Source organism: Chrysemys picta, chromosome 5 (assembly GCF_011386835.1).
Source record: "Chrysemys picta bellii isolate R12L10 chromosome 5, ASM1138683v2, whole genome shotgun sequence".
Taxonomy (NCBI): Eukaryota; Metazoa; Chordata; order Testudines; family Emydidae; genus Chrysemys; species Chrysemys picta.
The window spans coordinates 26,392,212-26,419,460 of NC_088795.1; the positions used below are offsets into that span (position 1 = coordinate 26,392,212).

The 27,249-nt window shown below is 40.7% G+C and overlaps 1 protein-coding gene across 27 annotated transcripts in view; it reads right to left on the reverse strand.

Annotated features, from left to right (window-relative positions):
- ARHGAP24 (Rho GTPase activating protein 24) overlaps positions 1-27,249 on the reverse strand; it is a 514,890-nt gene that overhangs the window by 43,201 nt on the left and 444,440 nt on the right. For 26 of the 27 annotated variants that reach the window (XM_065597531.1, XM_065597532.1, XM_065597530.1 and 23 more), the window contains one exon: positions 6,283-6,405. In XM_065597531.1, the coding sequence (XP_065453603.1) occupies positions 6,283-6,405 (123 nt within the window). Of the gene's footprint in view, positions 1-67; positions 3,422-6,282; positions 6,406-27,249 lie in introns of those variants that run through there. The other variant, XM_005292051.5, reaches the window with a different exon arrangement.

Consider the following 27,249-nt stretch of genomic DNA (forward strand, 5'->3'; position numbering starts at 1 on the left):
CCCCCTCGACCTCTCAGAATAAAAGGCTCTAACAGCAAAGCACAACACATTGACAAGCTGTACATACCTTTGCGAAAACTAAAGCACCGTTTAATTCTCCTATAGGTAGTTTTAGGAATGAAAGGAGCCGATGCTAAGGCCCCTGAGGTGCGGACCCCACCATTTCTATCTTCAGGCATCATACAGGCCAGAGACCCAGTATCAAGCCAAAGCTCTCCTTTAGAAGCTGTATCCAGATGAAAGACTGTGACTGTTCATTGTTATTGATTGATTGGGGGGGGGGAGGTTTAATGGTGCATTTTCTTCTAAAGTTGGAGGTTTGTGATCTTCTAGATCTCCGTAGTGTTATTTTGTTTTGCTTTTGTTTTAGTTTCCTTCCCTGCTTCGGGAAGAATTTCCTTTTGTCTTTTTCTTTTCTTTTCTTTTTTTCCTTTTATTTCCTGTGGTGAGACAACTGGCTACAAGGCAATGTCACAACAAAAGAATTTCAGCCAAAAGATGCATCTTCTATTCAAATGGAAGTGTCTGTGGAAGAGGGGTATGTGCTGGTGGGGGTGGGGAGGGAGAGCTCTTCCTGTCAGCTGGAACTGGGGGTAGGGTAGCGGGGGGCTCAAATTCCACTGGAAAAGGTCAGCACGTCGTGATGCACAAGGGGGAAGAGAGAACAATGACAGAAAGGCCCCTGAAGAATTCTCCAAGATTCTCCTTGCCGGCTCCTTTTATCTCCGCAAACAGGGAACAAAAATAATGGCACCTTCGCCCGAAAGACTCCCTGTCCATAATGGATTCTTTCAAAGTGCCTTCCTCCGTAACCGCCTCCCCTTCTGATGTTCTTGTGGGCTTCCAGGTTGTTTTGTTACCTTCAAACTACCAGAAGCTCTTGTGGGAGAGAGGCATCAGATGCAGTGGTGTTGGTCGGGATCTGCTGAAGAATACAGGCTTCCACACGGGAGATGCTTTGCTCATTTCCTCCCTATACTACTATTCTCATCGGAGGTGTTACGAATGCTGCTGCTGTTGCTGCTGCTGCTGCCTTCTGCTCCAGCCAGTCACATACAGCAGGTGCAGGCAAAACAATGTAAAGGAGGGAGCTGCTGCAACCTTGATTTTTTTTTTTTTGACTTTGAGTTGACTTCAAGCCACTGTCACGTGTGCCAGCTTAACAGGCAGTAAGCCTCAGCCCTTCTGGCTCTCAAGAGGCTCCAGCCCTTGCTCTGATTTACCCCCTCCAACCACCCCCACCCCGATCCCCACCCCCACTGCCCGGCCCATTAAAACTCTGTTGTTTCTTCTTCTCCTCTACCCCCTTCTTTCACTTTATTTCTGTTTTCAAGCTCTGCAATCAAAGCCTTTTTAATCTAATCGGGAAAGGAATTTCATGTGCAAACAGGCATTAGAAGTCCTGGCTGATTTTTTTTTTTTTTAAGGAATGTTCTCAGTATTCTTCCTACTCTTTTGGTTCAAAAACAATCTTGTTCAGAGCACACACACACCCTTTTCCCTTCCTAGTACCAGTTAACAAACAACAATTTAATGATTTGGTTAATTATTTATAGAACTGCTTGCTCTATGACCAGGATACCATTCCAGTCACCAGCCAGACCCTAAATATTAGTGGTTTCACTGAGCTCATGCACAGACACCTGTGGAATACACACAAACCTTGTTTATAATACTCAGAAAAATTTGATGATTCTACGTAAAACTATGTTTCACATCAAACACACAAATAATTTGGGTAAGACAGGGCTCCTGTGGTTCACTGTATTTTGTCCTAAACTTTAGGCAGCAGGGGCAAAATGGATGTTTTGCTTTTGATTAATTGGTTGGCTGAGTTTATTTGTTTTCTGTATTTGATTATTTTTATGCTGCTGGTTGGTCGACGTTATGTGATTGTAAGTCTAATTAATTGTTAGAATACTACAGCTTTTGGATAGGATTTTTTAAAATTGTTGTTTAAATCTAAATATCTAAATAACATAATTATAAACTCCGAGGGCACAGACTTTGAGCTAGACTCTCATTTGATGTCAATCACTGAAGTCAATGTTGATTTACACCAGCTGAGAATCTGGTCACTTGTACAGAATTTATTTTCCCTGTGAAGCCTTATGCATACCTACAGAATTAGATAGCGAGTCCATTAATAATAATAATGATTATATTAATAATAAGGACTCTTATTCAGCAGTTAGTCTGTTTCAGGTTGCTTCTGGCATAATTTATATAGAAAAAGGGGGGAAAATACACGTGTTGAGTTGTCACAAAACAGCCAAAGAGACCTGATTAGGTCTTTTGGAGTTTCAAAAGTAATAGTTCAAATGAGAATCAGTTAAATAAATAGGTTTTGGAGTGGTAGCTGTATTAGTCTGTATCAGCAAAAAGAACGATCATCACTACAAAAGTTTTTTTCTTTTGCTGATAATAGCCCACCTTAATTGATTAGTTTCGTTATAGTTGGTATGGCAACACCCATTTTTTCATGTTCTCTGTGTATATATATCTTCCTACTGTATTTTCCACTGCATGCATCCAACGAAGTGGGTTTTAGCCCACGAAAGCTTATGCCCAAATAAATTTGTTAGTCTCTAAGCTGCCACAAGTACTCCTTGTTTTTTTTAAATAGGCAACTCTCTAGGGGCACAATTCCCAGATGTCTCCAGGCCCTAGGATACTGCCTGGTATCTCTGTGTAAATACATTAGAAATGTAAAACCACTCAAGATTGTGTTTCAGAGTAGGAGCCGTGTTAGTCTGTATCCGCAAAAAGAACAGGAGTACTTGTGGCACCTTAGAGGCTAACAAATTTATTAGAGCATAAGCTTTCGTGGACTACAGCCCACTTCTTCGGATGCAAGATTGTGTGGCTCAATACCAGCATTTGTGTCACAAATAGAATTCTCTCAGGAATGTATCTCTGTTCCAGGATGGAAATCGTAGACAGAGTGTGTCCATGCAGAATAGTCAACAGCCTGGTAGTCAGGGCACGGACCTGGGTCTTGGGGACCCAGGTTCAGTGGAAACAATTTTTGAAGCCTCAAAATTTTTCGGGAAATAGAATTGTTGTTTTCTGGCCAGGACTTCTCACAATAATTTTCCTCACGTTTTCCAGAGTGAGACTCATTTTAGAGTTAACATATTTGCTCAAGAAAGCCAACATGAAAATGACATTTATAAAAGGCTTAAGTTGAATTAAAAATAATTCAATTAATAATGAATTCAAACAAACAATAATTCAACAATTATAGTCTCCCACCATGCCCGAGCCTTAATTGGTATTATGCAAACACTGAGCCTCATGTTCAGCTCTGCATTTGCACCAATAGGTGGCACTACACATTACTACATTTGTGACAGTATCATGCCAGCTTCTGGGGTGCATCCAGCGGTTTCCATATGTAAATCCAGTTTCATCAAAGTCCATCTTACATCAAAAAAAGGCTAAAGCACCAGACTTGGATTCAGGAGATCAAGGTTCTATTTCTAGCTCTGTCACAGACCTCAAGGTACAAACTTGGGTAAATCACTCAATCTCACTTGGCCTCAGTTCTTCACCTGTACACTGGAGATATTTCCCTACCTCACAGGGGAGTTGTGAGGATAAATGCATCGATATATGTGAGATGCTCAAATACTATTGGTTGTTGAGATCATGTAAGCAGGTAAACTCATAGCTTCCCTCTTCTCAAAATGGTACTGCTTGTACCCAAATGTGTTATTACCATGGTAGCTTACAGTGATTTTGGGTTGGAATACAAAATGGGCCTATTATAGTTCAATATAATAGGTCCTTCTAAAACAACTGAAAGCAGTTGGGTGTAGACTGCAGGAATATGTACATTTTCGCTTTAGTAAAATTTCAGAACATTAAAATATCCCCTGACCCACCCCATTCTTGTAAGAGAAACAAAATGAAAAATCAGACCTTTTAAGACAGATTTTTAAAAAACAACTTTTTATGTAGGGAATCAGTCTAGAGTGTTGGCCCTTCCCTACTTATTATGTAGGTCCCAAATTCCTTATAGGCTAGAGGGACATCTTTTACCGTCCCTTTGGCAGGCATTTTCTCTAGGAATCCTCAAGCACAACTGCAGGCATGTTTGAGACAGTACCAGACAGGCCTCCTGCCGACAGACGGTCACAGGGAAGTCCACCAGGCAGGGGTCAAAGTTTCTGCCCAATAAGAAATGTATGACCTGGACAGAAGATGAAGGAAGCTGTGTGGTTCCTTGGAAAGATTTTGTTCAAAATTATCATTTCCTTCAGGCTCAGGTTTTAACTAATAGGTGGAAAAGGTGGTTGTCAGTCAGTAAGAGCAGTTTTCTGCTACAACAACTGTTTTTCTCTGTTGCAAAACAACATGAGCAGTCTTGCTGAGGTGCCAGACGTTGTTTTCACAGCCAAACAATAATGGTGACAAGCGAGAAGTTCCTTGGTTTAAATACAGATGCTCTTGTCTAATGGGAAAGTAGCCCCCATCTCCAAAAGTAAGGGCTTAAGTGCCCTGAGAAACAATATGATTAATGTGTAAGCATTTCTTTTCCTCAAATGATAATAGTATTTGAGATTGCACAGTGAGGCCTCCTCAGTATAAGGGGCCTTTCAAAGAGAGCAGGTGTGCTGGGCAGTAGGGCCATTTTCCTTTTCAGGATTTCTAACCAGAAGGAAGAACTTATACACATAATGCCCAAATAATGCCACGGGGCTTCTAGTAGGGTGCACTACATTTTATATAATATTATCAATCAGATGCAGCTTTCAGGCAATGCCAAGTTCTTGTGACAGGTACAAATTCTAATTGAAGTAGATACCTAGATGCATCAAGATTCCTTCTCATCTTACCCCATGTGAAACAGCCTTCTCCATCGGCAAGGACTAGAACCAGTTGACCAGCTGTAGGAGTTGCTGAGAAAGTGTGTCCATGACTGTGTTGGGCGGTGATTAATACACTGAATTTGCCAATGTATCTTTGTTTTGAACTCTATCTCCTACCTAACAAAAATGTTTTATAAAATGCATAGTCTGTTTTCTCAGGAGCCAATAACATTTTTTTCTTCTCCTCATGCTAATATAAGTGACAAGACTGAATCCACTACGTGCACTGACTCCATTCTGTGGTGTCTGACTGCAGCAAATACAACAGCATGCTGAACAGAGAAAGGAGCGGAAAGAGAGCAACAGAACTGACACAGTGGCACTGGAGGCCTCTCACTAGCAGCCTGCTCACATAGGTTGTCATTGGGAAAAGAGAGGCATCCAAATAGACACAATAGCATGTAAGAATGGCCATACTGGGTCAGATCAAAGGTCCATCTAGCTCAGTATCCTGTCTTCTGACAGTGGCCAATGCCAGGTGCCCCAGAGGGAATGAACAGAACAGGTCATCATCAAGTGATCCATCCCCTGTCACCCGTTCCCAGCTTCTGGAAACAGAGGCTAAGGACACCATCCCTGCCCATCCTGGCTAGTAGCCATTGATGGACCTATCCGCCATGAATTTATCTAGTTCTTTTTTTAACCCTGTTATAGTCTTGGCCTTCACAACTCTGGCAAGGAGTTCCACAGGTTGACTGTGCATTGTGAAGAAATCTTTCTTTTGTTTGTTTTAAACCTGCTGTCTATTAATTTCATTTGGTGACCCCTAGGTTCTCATGTTATGAGAAGGAGTAAATAATACTTCCATATTTACTTTCTCTAATATGCCACCGTTGCATTTTCATTCTGTATCTTTTTCAGAAGAATATTTTCAGTATTGGGAAGAAAAACAGGGCCCTCTTAGGTGAAAAGAATGGCTGCCTGATTAAGAGACAGGACTGGGGGTCAGGCAATCTGGGTTCTATCTTCATCCTCTGTGATCACGCGTAAGTCTATTCAGCATTCTATGCCTCACTTTTCCCCACCTGTAAAATGGGGATGACAATATTTCCCTACCTCACAGAGAGATTTTAAGGCACATTTAATTAATGTCTGTAAAGTGTGTTGAAATCTTTGGATGGGGGAGAAGCAAAAATACTTAATAATAATATAAATGCATGTCACCCCTAGAGATTATCTCAGTCTGTCTTATTCCCTAGGTGACAAACTGCCCATGAAGGATTGACTTCACCAAACCAATTTTCCTAGAGACCTCTATCATGATGGGAAAGGAGAATGGGAAGTGCTTGGTCCAACTAATTTAAAGCATCTGACTCACTCACTGTCTTTTCTTCTTCACTAGGACCTAAACCTACAACAACAGAAGCCATATTTCCTGTGACTCTTAAATTTTCTCTCCTGGACTCACCTCCTCCAAAAGGTGCCCATATAACCCTGCGAATGGATTTCACCCAGTCCTCCATGTCATTCTGTGTGCTGGCCATAAGAAGGTACGTCTCATGATGAGCTGTCATCCGCTCTCGGTCTCCTCCTGCAAGAGAAGACAATCACATATAAACTCTATCCCTTCCAGCCCAGCCAAACTCCTCCAGTCACCTACCACCAAACTGACTGCTGGAAGCTGCGACAATGTGTAAGGATCCGAGAGTGTGGGTCCTTGGTTTTAGCAGGCATAGAACCCAGGAGTGTGCAGGGCTGAGGTCTCTGACATTCCCTCACTGCCACCAAGGAAGTCAGATGAAGCACCACCTCACTAATCTCGGATGGTCGGGCCTCACAGGAAGTCCTAGTAGGACACCAAAGGCCTGGGGCACCTGATTGGCTTGCACCCATGACTTAAGCAAGGAAGTGACCCGGGTGAGTTGTCTGAGCAACTGTGCAGGATTCCTGTGGCTGCTGCATTGGATCAGGCTCTTTACCTATCTCCTATGATCTGCATCCAACCCTGTTCCTGGTTCCTGCTCTGCTCCTGTCTTGTTCCTAGTTCCTGCCGCATTCCTGTCCCCACTCCCAGTTCCCGCCTTGCCCCTGCTCCATGCCTGCTCCTTGCCTCATCTCTGGTTCCTACTCCTGTGCCTCATTCCTGACCATCAGCTCCAACTCTGACCCTTGGCTCATCTCCTGGCTCCAACTCCGGCTCTGACCATTAGGCAAGACCACCTATGTCCTCGTTCCTAATACAATAGTTTGAAGTATGCAGACATAGATACCATGATCTAGCTATGAAAGGCAGGAATATTTATCATCAGTCAATAGTGTGAAAAGAAAGTACTGAGAGTATATTCACCATCTGATAAAGAAAAGCTATTAAGTTCCAAAAAGAAAGCGAGAGGACAAATGTCATCTGTAAACAAAAATGCCCCATTACTGTTCTGAGAAATCTTGCACCTGCGCTAATCTGTAATCTGATACAGTTATTGGAGGTTTTGCAGAAATTATTATACACCAAGACTGAAAGTAAATTGTGCTTTTTAAAAGAATGGACAGCCACTCAATTTTTATTTTCAGGTACTAAAGATGTCATATTTGTAACAAGAACATTTGATGTACACAAGTGGTGTCATTTTAAAAGTGAGGCACAGTCATGCTAATAGCCAGCAATCCAATGGTGCACAGCACTGATTTTGAAAGTTTTATTAGTGATCGAACACAAATGTGTGAGGATAGCTTCAGGCATGCCCAATGCCTATTTAAATATCATGATTTGGGCCCCGTCGATAAGAGGAAGTTCGGATCCAGACCTCAGCTTTGCTGAAGTTCAGCTTTTTCAGATCTGATGTTCTGATTCAATCTCTTCTCTACATTCCTATTTTAATATAAGGAATGAAGAGCTGAACCATCATTATGGCACCATAGAATACTTGATTAGGAATCTGCACAAGCTGACGGCAGAAGCCTGTGCGTTCCCCAGTCCAGCTCTTTGGTCGGTGCTCTTTGCTTCAGTTCAGTAGGTGGGATCTGCTCCCCAGGTGATACTGATAAGGAGCAAAGTCATACAAATAATTCGTTTTCAGATATTTATACAAATTTTAATTGAGCCATCTAAATGTGCACACATCTAATGAGCCAAGTAAGTGAACATGTGAACTTATTGCTCTTGCCCTTGTCCTTCCTTGCCTCATTCTCTTCCTCTTATTTCACCCTCGCCCTTTGGATCACATCTAACACAAGACTGTCAGCTCTTTGGCGCATGGACTCTGGCTTTTTGTGTGTCTTGTAAAGAGCCTTGCACTTCTGGATACTGTAAAAAACAATAGGATTGTTTCTTACTAGGCATTTCTCCGGGGCCTACAAAAATAGGGTCCTGATCTCAGCTCATGGCTTCTAGGCATGACTAATACAAATAAATAATAGTCTGTGATTTGGACTATATATAGTACATGAGTGAACATATGACCAAATTAAACCCAAGTGAATGCAGAGGCTAGATTTCCTTTTAGGATTCCTGGATAAAGATAAAGCGCACTCAAGCTTCACTCTCAGGGCGTACACTGTCGCCAAAGCCTTCCATTAAATATGGAGGCTAATTGCAGTGATAAAATATAATAAAAATATTACTCTTTATAAAGAGCACCCTTCCCCACCAAGGTGCTCCGAGTGCTGCGCAATAATTTAAAATACAATGTTCTTTAAAATGTCACAATGACAGTAAACAGGAGTTACTGAAAGAGGAGCAGAGTGCTGGAGAGGAATTGATATTTTGTTAGAGAATATGAATAGTCACAACATTTCATTTTTGATAATATTCTGAGTCACCAACCAAAAGCACAGGCACAAAATATGGACCTCCTCATTCTATATTGCCTTGCATCTTGTATGATTTACACAGCTGTACAGTGAGCACATTCTACACACACTTTGCACAGATGGATATGACAACAGAAGGTGCAAGGCAGTGGAAAATCAGGCCCTTTAACTGTTCCCTACCGTTTCCATCCTTTTTCAGCTTTAGTAATTTGGCTGTGTGACAAAAAACGCCTTCCTTTGGGCCAGTCCCAGGGTAGCTAAAGCATAAGAAAGAACAGCTGTCATTCTTTCTCCTTCCCTCTTACTGACTCACACACACAGAGAGCATATGATGCGGTGAAGATACATTTCACTATTTTAAAGTTGCAAAGGACTGGAATAAGAAGATGCATTTTTGACCCATTAAAATACAACATGAGATGAGTACAGAAGTGCCATTCTAAGCCCGAAGCATTAATTACTCATTTTGTCCAAAGGACGGTTTACAGAATATACAGCAATATTCTGCTCTGTCACTAATGCTCAGCCAGGAACAGCCCTGACACTGACTGCAAATGACAGCTGCTTCAATGTGTTCCCAGCTAGTGGAGAAAAAAAAAGTGATAAGCACTACTGACCATTATTGCTGCTACCCACTTGGTACTCTATCTCTGAGAATGGTGCCAGTGTCTAGTTTCTGACATTGATTCTTATTTGGTTCTCCACTGTCAATCAAAGGATGTCAGTGCCTTATATTTATTACACAAGCAGACATTTAACTTGCAAATGCTAAACAGCAAAACCAAAACACAGAAACCACGAATCAGTCTGCTAGAATGTTCCAAAATTGCATCTGAACTCCCTTCAAGGGTACATGGTGTCCAGAGGCCAGAAACTGGATTCAAGGCCCCAGATTCAAATCCACTTCTCTAGAGCCAAAATCAGGAGCCGCTCTTTTTATTTTTGGGTCTGATGCAAAAGTTCATAAGGTCTGTTCTCATTTTGGCCTTCCCAGAGGATTTGGACCAGACAGTAGAAATCTTTCAAGAACAGCTAGTATGTTCCATCATTCAAAAGGCAGCAAATCTCATTGTATCAGCTGGTCGATGATATTTACTTGATCTGTGGCTGAAATCTAATGAGAATTAGGCATCATCACATGCAACCCCAAAGACCAGTCCTGAATCTGTCTAAGAACTGACCCCAGCTCCAACTGAGATTTAGAGCCAACTAGAACCACTTATACCAAAATATATGGGCTAGGTATTGAACATGGAATATAATATATATTTTCTATAGCTTTGTTACATGATTTAAACAAAAATAAACACCCCCCCCCCAAAACTGCCTTGGATTACTCTGCACCTGATCATTGCAATGTATTTATAGGGAGATTTTACATTTCATGTAGCACAGCCATTTCTGTATTGAAACATCTCTTGTGTTTAACAATGCACTGCAAAAACTATACAACAGTTTAGGACAGGAAGTGAAGTATGCAGCTGAAAGGAGAAAGAGAGGGTGGGAAATTTCTTGTACATAGGCAGAATATAATTACCTGAGTGAAATTTGGACAGGAAAAGGGGTGAAACACGTCAAGTTGCTGAAACCTTTTTATATGCATGTAAAATACAACTGAGGGTAACAAATATTTAAAGGAACAGCATAAATGCGAACACACCCCAAGTCTATATCTCCTTCCTCCAAAAGGTAACAGACAAACTTTAAACTATATTCCGAGTACCGAGAAGATAATCAGCTCTCCAGAAGGAGAGTTGCAATAACCTTACAACTAGAAGCATTAGAACATGTTGTGACGTTGCACCCCATAATGCTTTCTAGAAATATGCTTATCAGTGTAAATATGACGTAACTGGAATATGTTTTAGGCTAGATATGCCATGTAACATATCAAAGGTTATGTTCTACTGAATGTATTCATCCTATCCATATGAATGTATCATTTTTTTATCTGAAGTTATGAGTGTTGGTTCTATGCTTGTATTTAAAGTGTTTGCTGCAGGAAACACATAGGGCAGATTTGGTCAACATAGTGTGAAGGGGTTATTCAAGTAATTGGGAGTACTAAGCTAACAATGGACCTTAAGAGATGCCAATCCACATCTGAGCTTTCCTGGGAACGTTCAAACTAACATGTAAGCAATGGCGTCAGCCTGTAAAGAACTGAGTCATGCCTGGACATGTGACTTGCCCACGTGACTCTAAAACTCCATCTTGTAACTATGATTCTGCACAGGAAAACACAAGGGGTTTCCACCGATAAGAGAAAGACTATATAAGGCCTGGGAAACCCCTCCATTTTGTTTTCAGCTGGCTCAAGAGATAGCCTCTCCACCCCAAAGGATGCCTGAAAGAAACTGGAACAAAGGACAGTAACTACAGTGGTGTGAGTGATTGCTGGACCCAGACTAGGAGGAAGTCTAGTCTGTAAAAGAAGCTTACTGGAATATCTCTGAGGGTGAGATCTACCTGCATTTAGTTTCTTACTGTATTAGGCTTAGACTTGCGTGTTTTTGTTTTATTTTGTTTGGTAATTTACTTTGTTCTGTCTGTTATTACTTGGAACCACTTAAATCCTACTTTTTATATTTAATAAAATCACTTTTTACTTATTAATTAACCCAGAGCAAGTATTAATACCTGGGGGAGCAAACAGCTATGCATATCTCTTTATCAGTGTTATAGCAGTCGAACAATTTATGAGTTTACCCTGTATCAGCTTTATACAGAGTAAAACGGATTTATTTGGGGTTTGGATCCCATTGGGAACTGGGTATCTGGGTGTTGGAGACAGGAGCACTTCTTAAGCTGTTTTCAGTTAAGCCTGCAGCTTTTGGGGGACGTGGTTCAGACCTGGGTCTGTGTTTGTAACAGGCTAGTGTGTCTGGCACAACCAGGCAAGGTACTGAAGTCCCAAGCTGCCAGAGAAAATGGGCTCAGAGGTAGTCTCAGCACATCAGGTGGCAGTCCCAAGGGGGTTTCTGTGACTCAACCCATCACACATGTGACTAACACAAAAGCCTGCACATTTTGGAGGCTAATAGTGATTTCTTTGCAGTGATGATATTGTAAAGGTATGGACAGCTGCCATGACTGAAGGGTGGGCTCTTAGGTGTGATCCATGGGTCTTTTCAGTTTTCTTTGAATGGCCGATACATTCCACTATGGCAGATCATATATCATTTAAAGAATAATTATTTTATGTCAAATTAGAGGGTCTATACACTATAAACTGGATTAGTGCCAGAAGTCCAGATAGTTCATTTACACCATTCCAGAATAGCTCTCCAAACAACAGACTTGATTAAATATCCATTTGGCTAACATACAATTAATCTGTGTTTGTTTAACTTCATAATGAAGGAAAGCATAAGATATCCTTGGTCAGATACTCAGCTAGAGAAAAATCAGCAAACATTCACTGAGCTCAAAGGAGTTTACACCAGTTGAGGATCTGTCCCTCTTGATGTTTGGTACATCCTTTGTGTGCTGTAATATTGGGCCTTTTATGCTTATCTTCCCTATGAATAAATTATTATTTATATAGTGCTACAAGTTTGCACGATCCTTCGAAAAAAGATATTTGCGAATACACTGGCATTCATTTGTTTGATGTAGGACTGTAAATGCTGGTTTATGTAGGGATAATATTTAAAATACAGGTAAACCCTGATGATCTGAACAGCTCAGAAGGTGTATCTAAAATTCAGAAAATAAGAATTTCAGATCATAGGAATTTGGACAAACAAAATTATGGTTACATAGGACATTTCTAACTTTTCAATAATCCGATTTTATCCGTATAAAGATTTCAGAGTTGCTGAGCGCCCATAGGTCCTAATTATTTCAAGAGAAGTTTCAGGTGATCAGCACCTCTGAAAATACCCAATATCTGTCACTGAGTTCACATTAGACGCACAAAAGTTGCACAATCATTTCCAAGGCTGCAGCTTATTCATCTCCCCCAGGCTGGCAAATTCCAGGGCCTAGTGAAGGCGGGCAGGGTAGGAAACAGCAGCCGTGCCCATTATTCTGTCTCTCCTCCCTGGCAATTTGCACCTACCAGGGGAGGGAGCAGAACTCTGTGCTTGCCTGACTACAGAGACTGGACCTTGTCCACAAAGTGGAAAGCTGCAGCTTGCACAACCATCATACACATCCTACTCCTTCACAGCCCTGTGCCAGGACCAGGGCTAGTCTGGCCCATACTGTTTCTTAAAGATATACTGTATCATCATGCCTTAGTATTCTCTTTTTTGGATTGAATCAGAGTCAGATTTATTAACGCAAACTAGAATTTCAACTTGGAATGGAAAAAGTGAAATTGCCCTACCCTATGTTCCGTCCCGTATCTCGGACAGGTCAGATTCCCTCCCCTCTCTTTCCATTAGCAATGACTTATGGGTTTTCCCTCCTGGCCCATTCACTGGCTGTGTAAATAGTAAATAAAGAATGCTGCTGTGCTTCTTGATCAAGGCTGCCTGTGACCACTCGAACCCATGCTGGGCGCAGCTTTGTGCAGTGAGTCGGCGCTGCTTGGATCTGAGCTAGGCAGAATATTTTAGGAACTTCTGCCAGCTAACAGGGGCAAAAAACAAAACACATGCACATAATTAAAATCAGGAGAGATATGATTCCTGGAGGGACAGGAAATGGGACAGCCTTTATTTGCTTACTCAACATTGCATTATTCCCTTTGAAAAAGATGAAGAGGTGCTTACTGAATTTAATGGGTGGTTGATTCCTACCAAGCTAAACAGCTTTCCTACATTTTCCCCACTGTCAAGTAAACATGGGAAGTACATAAACTTCTTATCCAACCAAGTAAACCAGGACTTTATCAGATAATACATTCTTGTTTATTGTACTCTCTCTTTGTCTCTCCCCCACCCAGAAATAAGCAAATGGTCAAGGGACCAGGCCTTGTTCATGCTCTTCTATTTGAACTGCATCACCTTTCCGCTACTCAAAGTGCTAATCAAGCTGAATTCACCTTGAAAGACACCCTCGGTTTTCTGCTTATTACCATCTTGGATTTATTGGTAACTGTAGTTCTTTGCTTCTTGCAAATGGAATGCATGGGGATTAATCTCCACCATTTTTAAAAGAGAATTTTCCCCCAGGAGAAACATCAAAACTAGGATTAACATGACTTTTTTCTTTTTTTAACTGAAAATAACATGGCCAATCTCAAAAATATATTCCACAGACTAATAAAAAAATGTTGGAGCCATTTGTAAGGTGAAGTTGTTTCCTATTTTCTAGGCATTTCTTTCAGTTTCAAAGCCCAAAACACAGGTTTGAAAATGGAGACGTTAGAGACAGCTGAGAATTAAGGGAGATATAGCTGGAGTCTATGCCACCATCCCCCCCCCCCACACACACACACTTTAGGCTACTTATTATCACCACATTTTAGGTTTCTGAAGAAAATACAGAATAATTGTAGCCTTTAATGTTTCTCATATGAGCATTTATGCACTGGATTTTGTTCATATATAGGCATTCATATGGGAACTGCTGGGTCCTCAGCAATTTTGAAAATCAAGTTACTTATTTAGATGCCTAAATTTAGACACTCATCTTTTAAAATCTTGCCTCTACAGACTTCCCCCCCCCCATTTATATTTTATTTTTGGCCCTGAGATCCCATCTTCCTTTCAATTAGCTTTGGCCTTAATGTGCCTCGGGACTTCCTTCTGAGTAAGGCTCATCACTTCTGTATGTATGTGTTGATTAATGCCTATCTTTTCTTCCTCATTTCCTTCCATATCACCTGAAGTCTGCTGGTTCATCCACACTCCATCATAGAAGGAGTGCTTAGATTTGTACCAATCTTTCTTTATAGAAGATACTGCTCAGTGCAAACAGCTAGATGGTCAACAGATTCTATCCAGCTCCTTGTTGGTAATTTGTTTAGCTCTTCAGAATCTGAGCCTTTCGAAAATGTCACCTGTGGCAAATGTGTCTCATCTTTTTCCTTTTGTTCCATATGGCAGCCACTTCCTTACTCTATACAGGATGCCAAGATAACGGTTGTTTACCAGTTCAGGTCTCTGATTAACTTTTCTCAATACCAAAATAACTGATAGCCGTGACAGGAATTCATGGCTCACTTTTCAGTCCATTTTGTTTACTGCTCCTTGAATCTTCCCATCTGCTGCAAATGAGCTTCCCAAAAAAATGAAGTATTTCATCTCTGATTTCTCTGGATATGCAAGCTTCTGTTTCTTTCTTCCTTCTCTCTTTGTCCTAGGGTGACCAGACAGCATGTGTGAAAAATCAGGACAGGGGGTAATAGGAGCCTATATGAGAAAAAGACCCAAAAATCGGGACTGTCCCTATAAAATCGGGACATCTGGTCACCCTACTTTGTCCTTCATCAGCTTTGATTTTACAGCATTTATATTCATGCTTATTGGTCTGGACCATGAATCACCTCTTTATGTTATAGAGGTTACTAGATTAGAGTACAAGAATGTCACTGCAAAGTCAAGACCAATGATCTCTTCTCCTTTATTCTAATGTAGTTCCAAGATTTTTTAAAATAATCCAATGCACTTCTTAGTACCAGCACAAAGCAGAGGTGACGCTTATGACCTCAGCGCTGATTTCACACCAATCTACATTAGTTTAACCACAGCAACTTGACATGCCATACTGATTATGTACTAATGAAAACCAGTTTAGCCATGATTGTGTTTGTTCACTGGGTGATGACACTGCAAACTGAGGTTGTCATCTACACTACAAATATAAGCGACTCGGGTGACCCATTTACAACAGACGGTCTCATCAACACTGTGAATTTTAACCATGTTGTAACATGGGAATTGCCAGACTGAATCAAGCCCAAGGTCCATTTGTCCTTTATCCTGTCTGTGACAGTGCCACTTTGCAGGAAAGTGTAAGAACCTCCTAAGCAGGCAGATGTGGGACAATCTGTTCCCAACATTAGATCTCATCTTGATCCCCAATAGTTAGAGATTGGCTCAAGACCTATAATATTAATTATCCCAGCTGCAGGGAAGACAAAGTCTAAATTAAAGATCTTTCTTTAGAGCAGGCTAGGCTGAGCCATTCAGATGTGTCTCCGGTTACCATGGCTGAAAGAACAGAGACAGACAGCTACTCCAAGTTTATGGTGGTTTTGAATCACTTGAGTGAAAGCCAAAGACATGTCCTTGCGGTAGGATTTTAAGGTGTTTGCAGGCGGGGGGGGAGGGGGAACAAGACTCAAGTTTTGCACAGGAGTTGTGATTGAGCTGTTTGATTTTACTGGAACTATTAATTCTGTTTTAATGCTTGGCTACTACTTTTGCTGTTTTGCCCATCTTTGATCCAAGCAATATCAGGAATTATGTGAATACTGTAAATTAAAGTAGACTGCAAAAATATATCTATCCTCAGTTTGCATCCACTCACTTCTCTCTCACCAAAGAATCAACCCACTCCAGAAAGCCAAACCCTTCTTGCCCACTCAGAGGTTGGAAAAAATGAAAACCACAAGTAAAATATATATGTGGAGAGCTGTGAATTAACAGAAGCCCTGGCACAACTGCTGAGATTGACCTTATTTATTTTTTCATTACTTCTCATGAGAAACAGACTTGTTCAGTGTAACACCTGTGCAGTAACAGTAGTTTTAATTTTCCCTACCACTTCCCTTTATCTCGGTGCTTGTAGTGCCTCCCCTAGAGCACATCTTTTCTAAGTACATTATATTTTAAATATTTTTATATATAGCCTAATACTATACCAAGATTTCCTTTCACTTGACTAACTTAAAAAAAAAACATTTTTGATTTCATATCTTGTAAACTTCTACCAACTTGTCTACTTATTAGTGGACAAATACAGAGAAAGTCTTATTGTCGCAATCGGGGACTCTGCTCCAGTTGACAGACAAACAGAGGGAAGAAATAGTTCACTATGTGTATAAATCCTATAGGACGTGGAAGGGTTTCTGTAGTTATTTCAGAAATGTGTCAGGAGGACACGATGCTGTGAAAAAGTGGAGCTGTGAAGGCAGAAAGATACCCACAAAGCAAAGAGACAGTTCTGGAGCAACCTGGGGAGGTGACAATGGATCAGAGAGGCTGTGAAGAGCTGAGGAAAGAAAAGCTGGAGAGAACTGGAGAACATTGCTCATTTGTCATGTCTAGCTATTTGTAAGTATAACTTGCCTTTTCATTGCAATAAATATTCACCTAATTTTGTACACTAAATTTCTTCCTTTCCCTTTAAATGACAGAGACCGTGTGACTTGTGTTGAACTCCTGCAACTATACCACCTTGCGCTGTGATGGTATCTGATCTCATAAACCACACAGGGTCAGACCTACTTAGCTTCTGGGATGGGACACCTCCATGGAGAACCTAGGCTGTTCCAAAAAGTGAGGCAGATTGGAAAATTAAAGATACATTATTCCATGAGTTCTGTATCTTTCTGTTAATCATGAACAGATTACAATTTTCTCAAAATCTGCCATACAATTTTCACTAATAATTCTTGGTCTGCAACTCATTCACTGCAGTTTACTGAAAGTAATCTGCTTATCAATATTGAACTGTTCTGATTGGATCCATAGGTCACATGGTGCATTTCTATTCCCTGAGCATAACTCTTAGGAACAGGTTTCTGGTGCAATACTTGAGAAGTGGGCTGTAGTCCACGAAAGCTTATGCTCTAATAAATTTGTTAGTCTCTAAGGTGCCACAAGTACTCCTGTTCTTCTTTTTGCGGATACAGACTAACACGGCTGCTACTCTGATACTTGTGATTTGTGTCTTTTAACTTTCCCTGTCTCTGAATATTCTGCAATACTCACATGAGCCTGATTCACTTTTGTGTTGTTCCAGTTTTAAGTCAGCAGTGTAGGTTAAATCAGGCCGTGTGTGTGTGTGTGTGTGTGTGTATATATATATATAGATATATAGATATAGATATAGTTTTCCTTTCTCTCCCCAAAAAACTGAGCACTTGAGGATCTTTGGATAAAAGCTGAGGAGTTTGTGACTCTCCCCTTCTAAGGGAAGAATCAGAAATTCTGCTCTGCTGCAGCCACTGAATTGTTCAGGTCAAGCTACAATGACCTACATCTCTCCCCCTTAAGTTTGTAAATGTTCCTCAATAATAACTAAAAACAAGGGACTATTTACTAACATTTCTACACTTATAGATATGCATGTGTGGGAAGGAGACAGCAAGCAAGATACCAAGAATCTGAGGTGTATGTGGAGCAGACTTTACTATGGACAGTGTTTTGTATATCTTCGTGACTACATCAAACGGATACTGTAGTGGTAGGCATCTTTGAATTCTGTTCGATAGACAAATCCATCTAGAGAGAGCCAGATGCTATAAACCATCAATAATTATTGTTACTATTTCATTTCTAAGCATTTTCAAAAGTTGTGCCCCAAAATTAGGAAATACTTCTTGTTATTTATTCTTTTCCAAGTCTCAGCTGGTATGAGAGTCTGCTGCTAGTATTCAGTCTTGCCAGCTATTATTCAGCATTTGCCTCCATAGCAAAAAGAATATCACAGAGTAGGGGAGGAATGAATTAAAGTCACAGCTGTGCTTTCTGAATATTGTCTTACCAGTGCTGGTGACTCTGAATGTAATATTTACAATTGGGTTTTGGACAGTCTGTTATTCTGAGTTCCATTAAACTGAATTACCTCTAAATCCTTGATGACAGGTAAGAGATTGGGCTGAGACAGATACACAAATTATAACTTCAGTTATTTTCATCAGAATCACCGTGTTATTTACTCGACTCCTGTTCAGCTCTCAGTGCATTTTGTCAGTCACAAGGCAATAAGCAAGTAGAGACAGCCAATGTATAAGCCAATCTAACTTAAACCTTGTGTATTACTAACATCTCTGCCAGCAAGAACACTGGTTTCAATAGGCACAGTTTCTAAACAATTTACTGTTTTACCCAGTCACTGTGTCAGCTACACATTTTCTTTGGATGCAGCACTAATAAACCTTATAGAACAAGGGTAATTAAACTTATTGTTACTATGGTAAAGGCACAGATCTTTAAAGACCTGCAGTTTTACTATGACAAATGTTTACTGTTCAGATTCATAGCATCCAAGCTGTTCTTTTGTATTAGTAATCCTGAGCAACAGTCCTCTGCATTAGAGATGCTGTAATTTCATGTGAGCACCCATGGAGTAGTCTAGCGTAAGTGCCTACATGACAAAAGCCCTGTAATAGCAGTTCATTCCCTACTGGGCATTATACTCCATCACGATTTGCCATTCACAGCCTGCTTGGGAAACAGCCAGATACTCAAAACAGGAGAGGGAATTGTAAGCATGCATGAAGCTGTGAAGTGACTGCCATTAGACCCCTCACACTAAAGTATGATTGAGGAATCATTTGGAAATGGATCTGTAACACATAGTGAATGACCTATATTGGTAGCCTCCTACTTAGGTATAACGGTTATAGCTGCAGCCCTGAAACCCCATAATGAATTATAGAATAAGATAATAACAACAAGGCTTTAATTATAAGGCAGCACAGCCACATATCAAGATGCTCAGGGTACTGCAGAAGCAGTTATGACAAGCCATTAACAATGAATAGATAAAAACACTGGAACTGTGTAAATAAATCAGAACTAGTAGGGTTGGGGCAGGGGGTTGGGGTGCAGGAGAGGGTTTGGGGTGCAGAGGCCCGGTGACGTTTACCGCAACTCCCGAGAAGTGGCCGCCAGGTCCCTGCAGCTCCTAGATGTATGGGTGGCCAGAGAAGTTCTGCATGCTGCTCACACCCTCAGAGCCAGCTCTGCAGTTCCCATTGGCCAGGACCCAGGACCAGTGGGAGCTGCGGGGGTGGTGCCTGCAGATGTGAGTGCAGTGTGTGGAGCCTCCCTGTCCGCCAATGCATCTAGGGGCTGCAGGGACCTGGAGCCAGGACAGTCCCTTGGGTAGGGCGAAATGGGGCAACCACCCAGGCCCCACACTTTGGGGGCCCCCACGCTTCGATAAAATCAGGACTATCCCGATATTTAGCACTTTGTGCCACGTCCCGACTGATGTATGACCAGGATACCATTTGTCCCAGTATTCAGGTCAGGAGGTGGGTGGGGAGGCGGGGCAGGGGGGTGAGTAAGGTGAGGAGGCGAACAGGGAGGCAAGTGGCAGGAAGGCGGGCGGGCGAGCAGGGAGGAGAGCAGTGGTTGGGCGGACGGGGGAGGAAGTGGGTGCACCAGATGGACGGCAAGGAGATTAGCAGGGAGGCTGATTTGTCCTGTGCTTCTCACCCCACTAGGGACAGCCCTGCCTGCGACTACTTCTGGGAGCCATGTTGAGCTAGGACAGGTAGGGAGCCCGCCTTAGCCCCAGGCCCCTGCTGCACCGCTGACCGGACTTTTAACGGCCTGGTCAGCATTGCCCACTGGAGCCACCAGGGTCCCTTTTCAACCGGGGGTTCTGGTTGAAAACTGGACAGCTGGCAACCCTACCTGTTCTGTTTAGACTCTTTTTCTCTCCTCTTCTGTGGGACCCTGCTATTGTCACAACACTTGACTCGGTCCTATCTTTTTCTCTCCTACTGCCATTCGCAAACATAGAAACTTCCTCTTCCAACTCTCCATATTTCTTTTACTTAAAGGGACAAGACCCAAACCATTCTATTTACTATTTTGATAGCAGCATATATTAAAAGGCCATCACTCCATATGTCCCTCATTATAGGTCTATATTTAACAAGCCCATAGGGCAATGGCACACATCATTGCTTTTCTGGTTAATCAGTGTCTCAAACAGCTCAGAGGTACTCTTGTTTGTCACTTTGAAAAACTCTTGCTGGGAGGCTGAAAACTTTTACTAGTGTTGTGAAAAGGCTTGTAATGTAAAACCGGATTCAATTTAATTGAATTTCAAAGTTCTGCTGTTCTACTGATATGATTTTCAGACATTTTCAGAACATTTTACGAAGTTTTCTATGTGCACTAGTGATTTCCCTTTCTGCTTATGCTAGATTTGTGTGAAACTACACTGGATTTTTTTTATTGATTGTCCAATCTTTTTGTTTTTTAAATCTGCAGCTTTACCTGCAATTCCCTTCCTTCTCCTCCACAGTTAGTGAGAAGCTGAGCTCACAAAAGCATGTAGAGATTTCAAAAACTCAATTTCAATCGCTTAACTCATAACCTTAAATAAATCAGATTTTTTTAAAGCTTTGATAGCAAAGATCCTATAATAGAATCCAGCAAAATATCTTAAAGTTAACATAAAGCCTAACAGACAACATCACAGCAAACTGTTTATGAAAACTGTTTGCTATAAACATTATATGGCACCCAGTATTAATCAAGTGTTACAGCTACTGTAGGGCAACAGAGAAGAGACTCCGTGGAAGCAAAAAAGAACAAGATTGGCTCAAGACAACTGGTCTTTCCATCACGTCTGTTGTGATGGACCCTTGTGGTATTTTTGCTTGTGGTGAGAATCACAGCACGTTAAATCAATCAAGTCAGTATAACCAAAACCAGACCCACTTTTCTAAATCCTCACCCTGAACTTTCAGGATTGGAAGAAATGGCACCAGTTACAGCCCAAGCATTTTAGTACACAGTTATCTATCTAGGTACTTATATGTCCCCATCACTGTACCACAGTATATGGGCATCTGCCAAGTATTTAAAAATAAAAACAATGGAAGAAATCCCTTTGTTACTATTCTTCAACGATAATATATGCAAATGCTCTATACTGAGGAAAAGATGACTCAAAGATACAGTATTGCCAAGCATTCAAGCATTATGACTTAGACCCTCCCAAATTAATGACTTAGACCCTCCCAAATTAACTTTTAAAAGATATACGGTATTATACATTGTGGATACTTTTGATTTGTCTTCTGCTATTTTAACCACTCAGGTACACTTAGGTTATATTTTCAAGCTTTTCTCTGCAACCACGAGGGCTAGAAACTTACTTTTCTAAAAAATGAAATGTTCATATATATGAGCTGGATAAAGAATGTGAAACTCATGATAAAAATCATGAGCATCGACAACATTGAAGATATGAAATTTGAACATGGGAGGCCTATGGTAATTCTTAGCTCCGGAACGAATGAGTTTCTTAGTTTAGGTTCTGCTCCTTTGAAGGTTTTGCCATAAATCATCCTCTGTTGGTCCACAGTTTCCTGGTTCCAATGGAATGTAGCTATTGCATGAGGTTGTGATGGGAAAGGCCATCTCTTAGGTAGATGGGGAAATCCCATGGAGGATCAGGACAGAAGACTTGACTTCAAAGGGGAGCCAGTGCAGAGAGAGAAACACTGGCGTGGTATGCTCAAAGCAATCTGTGTTGCTCAATAGACTGGCTACAGTGTATTCTACCAGTTGGAAATTCTTTAGGACAAGATGTTTCATGTCTATGTATGAGTTGCAATAATCAAGCTGAGAGTGGATCACTGTGCCTAGGTTTGGCACCTTCTAATGGCCAGTTGCAGTCTCAATTGGGTGTTTTTTCTTGCTACAGCTATTTAACTATCTAATAGCAGTGAAGGGTCCAAAAGAATGCCAAGGAAGCACTCAAATTTACCAAAATGAGGGCAGGTGCCCCCAATGGTGGGGAATTATATAGAGGAGGTAGCATCTCCTGAGCATTGGGGTTTGATTATACAAGAGAAGGATTATAGATTTATTTAAAAATGCTATTATGTTTATCAGTTAGAAATGGGTCCCGACTGAATTATCCAATCTACCCAGTGAATAACTTGTGACTATTAAAATAGTGTTAGTTCTTCAGTGCCTAGTTTTAAAAATGTTGATGTTCTTGCCTATTGAATTTATTTTTTGGCTTAGCCTTTCAAATAATAGTGCAGTTTGTGGATAAACAAGGTTTTCTATTTCCCGTCTAGGGAAAGGAATATTCCAGTAATGGCTGGATATGTTTTTAATGCAAGTTCTCTCTTTTGGTGCCCACACATCATGTCAGTGAACGTGAAGGGCTCAATGCCACCTTTCCCTTTAAACACCTGTAATTGATTGACAACTGAAGTTTTATTTCTGCAATGAAGATTTTGTCTCACAAGAAAGGCTAAATATAAGGAGCAAGATTTTTCAAAGTGACTTGTGATTTTGGTTGCCTCCATTTTTGATTGCCATTTAGACACCTTAAAGGGGCCTGATTTTCAGAAAATGCTAAGCATCCACCATCTTAAAATCAAATCCCTGGAAAGCGTCTCAAGTTGCATACCAAAAATCACAAGTAAGGCATTTTTAGAGAACCTCAAACCCACTATTTCTACATGAGCATCTCTCCAGACTAGTGTTCAAACCTGGGAACAGCCAAAAAGTTTTGACCTGGACAATTCGCCTTCAAGAGCCATTTAATCTCCTCTCTTTAAGGGAGAGAGAGAGAAAGCAGATTGAGTTCACTGTCCACACACACTCATCATCATAAAAAAAGGCCTGGGAGAAGCTGTGATCTCTACCCAAGGAGATGCTGCAGAAGACAGAGCGGGCTCTGTGTTGGCAATGAGCGAGCTCCTCAGACCTTATGCTACGGGTAAACAGATACACAGTTACAAAATCCCTTTTTTATTTTTATTCTTGTTCATCATAGCAATATATCTCGCATTAGAGTCTAGTGCAAGAACTAATTTGAAATGGATTATCTTAAAACGTCAGCTCCTCGGTGCATGTTTATATTGTATTTCAGCTGGTGGAAGACTTACGGTAAGAAAAGGTCCATACCCTAAGGAAAGCCTTTTAAGTGTGAACTTAGCCAAAGAGACTAGAGTGAGTTATCAATATTCATTCACATTCAGTCAGCTAATTTGGCAAGCCAAGATACTAAAGAAGATTCCAGAGAGCTGAGTTTGCCCCAGGTGACCTTTCAGATTTGCAGAATCTAACAAGACAGATATTCAAGAAGCTCATAATCATTTCAACTGTCAACAAATACTCATTAAGCTATCTGTGCTTCATTAATATGAAATACCGAACCTTCAGTTGATAACAATCTCAATGGTATCTTGCAAACTTAGACATAATTTTGTCTACACAATGCAGCAGAACAACAACAGCAACAAAACTGATTTAATATAAACAACTTTGAACAGCTAGGTTCTGGTGCTCGCTTCTTAGAAACCAGCCAGAAGAAATAATAATTCAAAACACTTTTTGATTATGAGCTTATTTCCTTGTTTAACTAAACTGTCAAATTACTGCTGCCAGCTATAATTGGATCTAGCCCTTTTAATGGTTTCAGCTTGTCTGTGCTGGTGTCCCCACTGTCAATCTCATATTGACAAGCTGACAGTTAAAAAAAAAAAAAAAGTGGTCCAAAGAGTATTAATATACTGTATTTCTTTTTTAAAAAGTCAAAGAAAGATGCTATTTTTTAAAACTCTTGATAGACAAGATACCTTTCTTTTTCTTACCAACCTTTAGAGAAAAAGAGGTCAGTTCATCTCACCTATATACAGTTGATCTTCCACCTCGAAGAATTTTAGAGTCAAACTCTTATGCAGGTGTTGAGCAGCATTTCCAAACTTTATGTATAACTGAAACTGAAATTGTACACTGAGTTGGGTCCAAACATAAATATACTGGTGGGAATTTGTGGGAGCAACCAACCACTTCAGTTCATATCTGATTTCTCACATGCTAATAAATAGCAATAATAGTTCTGTCTTACATGTATACATCTTTCATCACAAAGAATTAAATTGTTTTTCAAACACAGCAAACACATTCTTTGCACAGGCATCATTTCAGCCACTAGTGAAATACAGCAGATGTTTAATAATGCAAAGGCACATTAAACAACAGTTTATAATAGAAATTGAAGAAGATTGAAACTGGAGGGCAAATTTAGATAGGCAGAATATAATTACTCAATTTAAAATCTGGCCAGGACACCAGAATTAAAGGTCTTGGATCTTTTAAAAAGTGACATGAGATCTTCAGTAACCAGGTCCGGAGGTTTATTTTACAACTCATGCAAAACCAGGCTTCTCTTGCAACACAACAACTGTTAACACCATGCTGGGCATTTGTTCAGCCCAGAATCAGAAGGAAGACTGACACAGAATGGATTACCAACATCATTGTCTGGCCACCTTAAGTGATTCTTGGAGGTTTGTGGTTCAAGTGCCGATTTGGCCTGGATTCTGAGATCCAACAAGATCGGGCCAAGTCCATTATTATTACTGGTTATTTACAGAGCACCAAAAGTGTGCTGTGTATTCTGCAAATGTTCACGGATCACAACACATGTAATAGGGAAGCTGAATTTGGTTATCTTTCCCTGAACATATGGAACACACAGTTATTGTCTGAATGGCTATTTTTTAGATTTGCCAGTAACAGGACAAATGTTGAAATTAATTTTAATATGTGAATTTAGACTGAACAGATCTGTGCAAAAACAGGAACAAAGAATGTTCCTGTGTTTGGTGTTTTCAGTGCAATACCTGATTCTCCATCAAACCTGATACTTTACAGATAATACTAGTGCCCTTTTCAGACTTCTTAGGTTGTTGCTGTGACTCTCAATAAAAGGAATCTGCCACAGGGCCAGCTGTGGGGAAGAAATTGATCTGTAAGGGTATGTCTACACTGCAATAAAAAAACCCACAACACCGAGTTTCAGAGCCCAGGTCAGCTGACTCAGGTTTGTAGGGTTTGGGCTGCCCGGCTACAGGTCTAAAAACTACAATACAGAGGCTCAGGATGGAGCCTGGGTTCTGAGACCTTCCCCCGTTGCCAGGTTTCAGAGCTTGGGCTCCAGCCCAAGCCCAAACTTCTAGACTGCAATTTTATAGCCCTGCGGCTTGAGCCACGTGAGCCCACATCAGCTGACTCAGGCTGGCTGTGGCCATGCTGCGGGTCTTTTTATTGCAGTGTAGATATACCCTACGTCTTGTTTCTTAGCCATAGCATTTATTTCTATTTCCTTTATAGAGTCTTAACTGAGCTCAGCCTCTATATGCCAAAGAGAGAAACTGAAACATTTTCAATAAAAAATCAACAGCTCAAAGCTTCTTAATTACTTATACTCACTAGAGGCCATCTGCGAACACTCGGGAATCAATTCTGCTGAGATGAAAGACTTTAGGGTACAATTTGCAAAGGCTTTTAAGTGACTTAGGAGCCTAACACCCATTTTCAAAAGTGACTTAGGAACCTAAATCATATGACTTTCCATGAGACTCAGGCTCTTAAGGCCAGGAGTTGTAAAGGTATATAAGTGCTGCTGCACTTAGGTTACAATGCCTAACTGATTTAGGAGCCTACGTCTAATTTCCAAAATGGATTTGGGCACTTGGGAGCCAAAATCCGATTGATAGGCAATGGGATTTATGCTAGGTGCCCAAGTCCATTTTGAAAAAGGAACTTGTAAATCCCTTAGGCGCTTTTGAAAATTTTACCTTTTATAAAACTGTGTGTTTGTGTACAAGGGCCTAAACCAAAACCTCAGATCTGAATTCTGAATCTGGATTTCATATCTAAATTTTCATATCTTCAAGGGTCACAACCAAAATTCCGGGATGTAGATACTCCCAAACTTGTCTGTACAAAGTCCAATTCCAAGTCCAGCCTCCCCAGATGTTGAGGTGACCAGATCTGGCCCACTGTACAGACAGATGTGAGCTGTAAATGTGGAGCTGTACTTGGATGTGAAGTTTTGGTTCCAGCCCATCTCTAGGTTTTTGCTAAGAACATAGAGTTTAAACTAAGAGCCTGGAATCACTGGAAGCTTTTCCAGAATCTAAAAGAAACCTACTGACAGCTAGAGAGTTACCAAAAACAAGTCCCAAACATGCCATCACAAGGAACCTAAGGCTTTGATTTAAGAATTTAACTCAGATCTCAGGCTGCATTGAAGCCACTTCACACCACGCAAGGAAGCCAACACAAAGCAGTCCTAACCTGGTGGCCAATCATTGAATCTGTACAGAGGGATCCTCTGATACTGGTTAAAAAGCGACACGGACAAAAATGGTAAATTCATCTACACCAGAAACCAATTAACGTTAGGCAGGAGGCTAGATTTAACAAAAAGTGGTTGAAAGGTCAATACATTCAGGAAATACTTTGGGTTGGTTTATAATTTTGTTTCCCTTCACTTTCTTGTTTATAGAATTAAATGGTTTCTCGAGACCAGCACTCAAAAACACTGTTACCTCAGATATAACCCATTTATTACTGAAAAGGACACTTGGGGATATGGCTAACGCACTCAAATACAGTGGTGATGGCTATGATAAAGCCACCTAAATGGAATGGGAGAAAACAAAAAATACAATTTGTAGAAGGTCTGTAAAATCATTTTGATGGAACAACTTGATATTGCAATTGCTGCTTGCTTTCCTCCTCCTCACTCATGAGTACTGGATGGATTCTGGTTATCTGGCAATGTAACTACCCTATTCTGAATGCCTCTATTTTTAAATGGATAAATAATATTCATTTGTTTGGGCAACTGCAGCATCGTACCAATGGGCTTGTCTTTCTGACTCGCATCTATATGTTTACGGATTTTTATTTGACATGAAAAGTGCTATATAAGAGCTAGGTATTCTTTATTATTATTGTTGCAAGAAGGCAAATAAAGTATTTAAAAAACAGGGGGCTGA